Source organism: Oculina patagonica, unplaced genomic scaffold, assembly GCF_052425735.1.
Source record: "Oculina patagonica isolate OP01 unplaced genomic scaffold, crgOcupat unplaced562, whole genome shotgun sequence".
In the NCBI taxonomy this organism is placed as follows: Eukaryota; Metazoa; Cnidaria; class Anthozoa; order Scleractinia; family Oculinidae; genus Oculina; species Oculina patagonica.
This window is the reverse complement of record NW_027558430.1, coordinates 5,001-10,719: the sequence shown is the minus strand read 5'-3', so window position 1 is coordinate 10,719 and position 5,719 is coordinate 5,001. Positions and strand designations below refer to the sequence as shown.

General features: G+C 38.4%; 2 protein-coding genes across 2 annotated transcripts; one reads left to right on the top strand and one right to left on the bottom strand.

Annotated features, from left to right (window-relative positions):
• The first annotated feature begins 1,926 nt into the window (after positions 1 to 1,926).
• Positions 1,927 to 3,147, top strand: LOC144640923 (uncharacterized). Its single transcript, XM_078499982.1, has one exon. It carries the CDS (start codon positions 1,927 to 1,929, stop codon positions 3,145 to 3,147), a length of 1,221 nt encoding a protein of 406 aa, XP_078356108.1.
• Positions 3,052 to 5,096, bottom strand: LOC144640924 (uncharacterized). The gene has a single exon (XM_078499984.1). The coding sequence runs from the start codon at positions 4,991 to 4,993 to the stop codon at positions 3,455 to 3,457; it is 1,539 nt and encodes a 512-aa protein (XP_078356110.1). The 5' UTR covers positions 4,994 to 5,096; the 3' UTR covers positions 3,052 to 3,454.
• Positions 5,097 to 5,719: the final 623 nt, after the last annotated feature.

Sequence of the window (5,719 nt, the reverse complement as noted above, 5' to 3'; positions counted from 1 at the left end):
AGCACTTTTTGAAAACGGGCGCGCACAGATGACAAGTTCAACTACGTGACAGTGTACTTAAGCAGGATCAGCGGATTAACTTTAAAAAAGCCTAGCTTTCCAGTCAGTGTCTACTAAAAGCTAACAGCTAAAATACAAATCGCTATCCGTCAACTATTCTTAGTATTTTGTAGCTGTTTATTGATTTGGTTTTGGATGCAATTGAGCATATTTTTTCTTGCATTCATTCGCGTGCTTGGTCGCGTAGTTGAATTCGTCATTTGAGCGAACATTTTTAACTTAGTGCGCGCGTCTCAAGCAATGACTGCACACTTTTGGCCTCTGATTGGTTCGTATAGAGCATGTGCATGGACTCTCTTCGCGCGCCTGGGTTCAGCCCCTATAAAGGGCGCGCGGAAGAGATAGTTCAGGGACTGGACTAGATATGTGAAGGCTGCAGATTTTTTAATCACTGCTGTTGTTTTCTACGCAAATATGCGTTGTTGGTAGTTAAAGGGTTAATATTTTGTGTAGGACATTTTTAAAGTCTCTTAATGATAGTTTTTTTGTTGTTGGCGGCAGGTCATTCCAGTCAGCCAAAGCACTGTAAAAGGATCTAAGAAGTCCCGAGTTGGTAACAGATTTTGTAGTTCGAATAATGTCCTTGGAGCGGGTGTTATAGCTATGATAGCCTTGTCCTCGTACAATGATGTTATTTCTAGTACTGTTTTCATTGTCTAAATTATACATATGGATGCAACGTTGCCTTCTGACAGACAGGTTCATCCAGTTCAGATCTGATAGTGCTTCGGATGAAGACGAATGCGGCGACCTATCCAGGACCAATTTAGCAGCTCTACTTTGTAGAACTTGGATTGAATCCATTAGGACTTTGTTGTTTTTATCGCCCCAAACAATACTGGCATATTCAAGTATTGGAATGACCATTGTCGTGACGTAAATTTTCCGAGCATAGACAGGAAGCAAATGTTTAATTCTCCGTAAAACCCCCAGCATTTTCGAGGCTTTTCTTTGAATTTCATCAATCTACTCGACTCCCCCGATTCCGTATGATTACTTTATCATGTTAATGATAGACACGCAAAGACCTTGTCGAGTTCTCCTTTCTACGTCACACATCACATGTCCACAAAGTCGACCGTTTCACTTCCGGTCCTCAAATTGAGTGAAATTTCACTAATTGGCATAATTTTCAGGCATTAGAATTTATTTCAACCACTTCCTTTGTAGTCCAGTCATTTCGTGGAAAAATAATGGATCAACCTGCAACTAATTGCAACAGAAGAAATTTCAACGGTTTTTGACCGAGAAACTTATCGTTAATAGACAAATTCGGCTAACACATCACGTGATTTGAATTGGGTGTTTACATTGCCTGAAAACGAGGCTCTCCTTTGCTTTGCTTTCAAAATGGCTTCCGCTTGTAATTGTTGTCCAAATCATGTGCGTTGCTGTAGCTGTTCCTTCACGAAAAAACATCAAAAATGGTCAAAATCTATGAGGAACTTTCCTCAGTTTAGCCCAATAACGTGTTCTTTGTGGCTAGAACAAGGAGGCAAAAAGAATGCTGGCGAAAAAAGCTACAAGTTCTTTCGAGAAGGGTATGTTTATGACATTTATGCTTGCGAGGAATCGGGTGACTTTTATGTTAAAGCGCGCTGTTATAGATCTCTAAGAAAAAGCGAAGAGCCGCATTATTTATCTGCAATCTTCAGGGAGAACGATGGCAGAGCCAAAGTTTCGAAAGCACACTGTTCCTGCAAAGGGGGAAGTGGTGGACACTGCAATCACATATTTGCATTAATTTTCCAGCTGAACGACTATTCATGTTTAAATATAAAGGAAATCCCTAGTGATGCAACTTGTACAAGTCTTCCCCAATCCTGGCATATTTCAAGAGCTGCTTCTATCTGCCCTTTACCTGTAATGGGAACTCATTATGCTCGCGCAGAAACAGACAGATGTGGAAAGAGGAAAAGAGACCCTGTCAGGTGTAAACTATATGATGCTAGGGGACCTGTTTTAAGATGTGGACTCCCAAGTCATCACGTGATGGATCAAGTGCATTATCTACAACAAAGAGAAAATCCTCCCCCCTTTTCTTATTTGTTATGCGATCAAGAACCAGGTTTGTTAGTGAACACTGTATTTGGAAATGTGCCCCTTGGTGCTTGCCTAGGATATCAGCTTCAAGATTGTGGTCGACCAAACACAACCTTTGTGAGCAACTTCACAGGAGTTACTGTTCCTTCAGACAATACAGCACTCCATGAATTTCCTGATATTCCAATTGTTCAGGCTGACACGACACCCTTTGATTTAAATGAATTTCAAGGTGTAGACCAAACTGATTTTATTGACTTTTTTGTTGATCACATAGTAATAGATTTAAAAGAAGCTCATGCTATGGAGAGGAGAACAGTTTTGCAGGGTGAATCTGCTGAATGGCTTAATCAACACAACTACAGACTAACTGCCTCTAACTTTGGCAAAGTTTATTTCCGGGTTCAAAGGCCATCAGAATCAATGTTGAAAACTATATTTGTACCAAAGGATTTGTCTAATGTGAGAGCCATTGCACACGGTAAAGCAAAAGAGAAACTTGCAAGGACAGTATATGCCAAACAAATGCAAAAGCAAGTACCAAGTTTTGTGGTTTTTGATGCAGGTCTATCTGTACATCCGACTTTTCCATATCTTGGAGCAAGCCCTGATGGAAAAGTTTTTGATCCATCCACTGATACTAAATATGGTTTACTTGAGATCAAGTGTCCTTTTTCAAAGAGAGGTGAAACACTGGAACAGGCAGCATCTGACCCAAACTTTTATCTTGAGAAAATTGGAGGAAAATTTTATCTCAAAAAAGAACACTCATGTGGATATTATGCCCAAGTACAGGGGCAGCTGGCTCTTACCGGTTTAAAATGGTGTGATTTTTGCATTTATTTGTCTGACTCGAATGAAATGTGTGTTGATAGGATATATTTTGATTCTAACTATTGGAAAAATACTCTCTTACCTAAACTATCACAGTTTTATATGTATCATGCTCTGCCATTTCTTGTTGGCAGAGCAAGGAGAGTGAACAGCTGTACAAACAGCAGACCGGAAGTTGTTCTTGTAAACAGTTTTTCTTCAAGTCATTAAACCCAAACATTTTCTGTTTATTCCTTCATTTTAAGGGAAAGGCAATAAGCCATTTCATACAAATACTGTCAGCTTATTGGATTTAAAGTGCTATTTACATTACAGAAAGAAACATGATTTCACTAGTTGAACTATAGTAAACTAGTTGGTAAATCTTACATGTTTGCTCTAAAATTAGTCAATAACAACATGAAACCCAACCACTTATTCAGGTAATAATGGACTTGTTTAAGAAGCAGATTACCAGAACATTATTAGACTACCAAACGGCTATGCTTTAAATGTTGTAGTTCGTGGCTTTTATGAATCAAGCCAGCACTGGGTTCTGGAAATTTGAGAGAAGGCATGCTGTTGACCATATTTGATTGATGCTTCCAAACATAGATACTGGAACTACTGAGTGAAATATACGAAACCTTCTAACCTTGCAAATTGCTCTCTCTACATGAATTCGATGCTTTGCGATGGTCTGAGTTTTAATGACATCATCTTCTTCAAATCCAACTTTATCTTTAAGAAAGGGAGGGATGTTAAGATGAAGGCCAATTTTTTCTAAATCATTTTGGATATCAAAACCCTTGTCTGCCATGATGGCATCTCCCCTTTTAATTTCTCCTGTTATAAGTTTTTGCCTTAGAATTTCTAAGAATCCAGACCTTTCCACAATTTGTCTATCGCTTATAGAACCCTCATAAAGTTGAGAGATGAACATAATCCCTCCTTTACTATCAACACCCAGGAGGCATTTGAATGTTGTGTGGGATTTATATGTGCTGTAACTCTCACTGTGCTTCTGGAGTGCACTTGGTACTTGAATTTTTAGTTCTGTAGCATCAATAATAACAATGGTACCTGGATACTTCTCTAAGAACTCCTTGGGCGAATTTTCAAAAATGATGTCTCTATGTGGCCATATTTTGAGACTTCCAAGTGTTGCATACAGGTAGTTGATCCAGGTAAGGAATATATTATTTACTGTGCTATCAGAAACACAAAACCTTTCTCCAAGATCAATGACTGATAAGCCCATTCTTAATTTCATTAGAACAAGAAGGTATTCATCCTCAACTGACAGTTTATGAGCAGTAGGGCGTGTCAGAGTTGTGCTATTTTGGGAATCATCATCATCATCATCATTGTTATCTTGATTATTATCATCACCCTCAAATACTTTCTCTGTGTCAATGATATTACATTTCCGTGTAGCCGTATCCCAGTAAATCAACATTTTTCTATTTAAATTAGGCAATAAAAATTGCAATGTATTCATGAACTCAATGTAAGAATTAAATCCAGTGAAATGAGTGAAAAACTTCTCTTCTCTCATTGGCGTTGTACATTTTGAGAGCAGATGAGATACGGAAAATTTATGTAAACAGGGAATTCTAAGACTATCATCTAATTTAATGCATATGTCATCTTCAAATGTCTGTGTCTTACGAGAAACAAGCTGATGGTCAGTCCCGCTTGAGCCCAAGATGTCACCTTCTCCTTCTGATGCTGTATCTGTTGCTTCCTCCTCCTCGGTCCTGCTTTCGTTCAGCTTTTCCAAAACAGATCTTTTCACAGGCTGGGCTTTCTCTTTAGTCCAAGCAAAAATCGACGGAACTGCATTCGCCTTAAGTCGTTTCTTAGCAGACTCTGGATTAATAAAATCATCCGATGTGAAGTGTTCGCTGCATATCTTTGTATGGCAGTTGACACTGAAATGTCGGGGATCTCTTTTCATTTTCGTGATCCAAAGGGATAATAAACTTTTCGAATGAAGCGGCAATCCATGAAACGACAGATCGTTTCGGTTCGCAGAGCTGTTTGTACACCCACCAGCGCAACAAAAGTGCGGCATAATAGCGGAGAAAGTTGAGTCAAAGTTACGAGCGCACGTGGTGAAACTGTGTTGTTGTACCCAATTCAGGTCACGTGACCCGCACGGGCGAGTTAGCCGAATTTGTCTATAACATACCAAAAGTCCCAGAAAATCCCGGCAGGAAAAGTTATTGAAAAATGGTTTTTTTGAGAAGCTCGAGACACGTTTTAAGAGATGCATGGAAACGAGGCTGAATAAAGCTTTACAAAAACGCGCGTGTTTATGCCTTAAAGTAAAAAATACAACAAAACTTGAAACAATATCTTGAAACGATATTTCTTATTTTAGAAATCAAGTTAATTTGGGATAATTCATCTGTAAACAGCTTTAATTTCAAGTCTATAGGCCATTTTCAAAAATACCATAATACTCTTTGTTGTCCCTCCAAAATTTTGCATAAGCATTGTTTTCAATTTCTCTTGCCTTCCCAAGAGAAATTAAAAACAATGCTTATGCAAAATTTTGGAGGGACAACAAAGAGTATTATGGTATTTTTGAAAATGGCCTATTGTAGGTGCTTGCCGCGTAGAAAGTCGCAACCCTGTGTATAGGACTAAATGACATTATTATTTTTTTCTGGAGCGATTTTTTATTTGTTTTTATTTTTTAATGAAACTTGTTGAAATGTTTAAACTTTTCTTCTCAAACTCATTAATAATTCATGAATTGACAAGCCAATCAGGATACGCCAATTTGGTCAGGTGC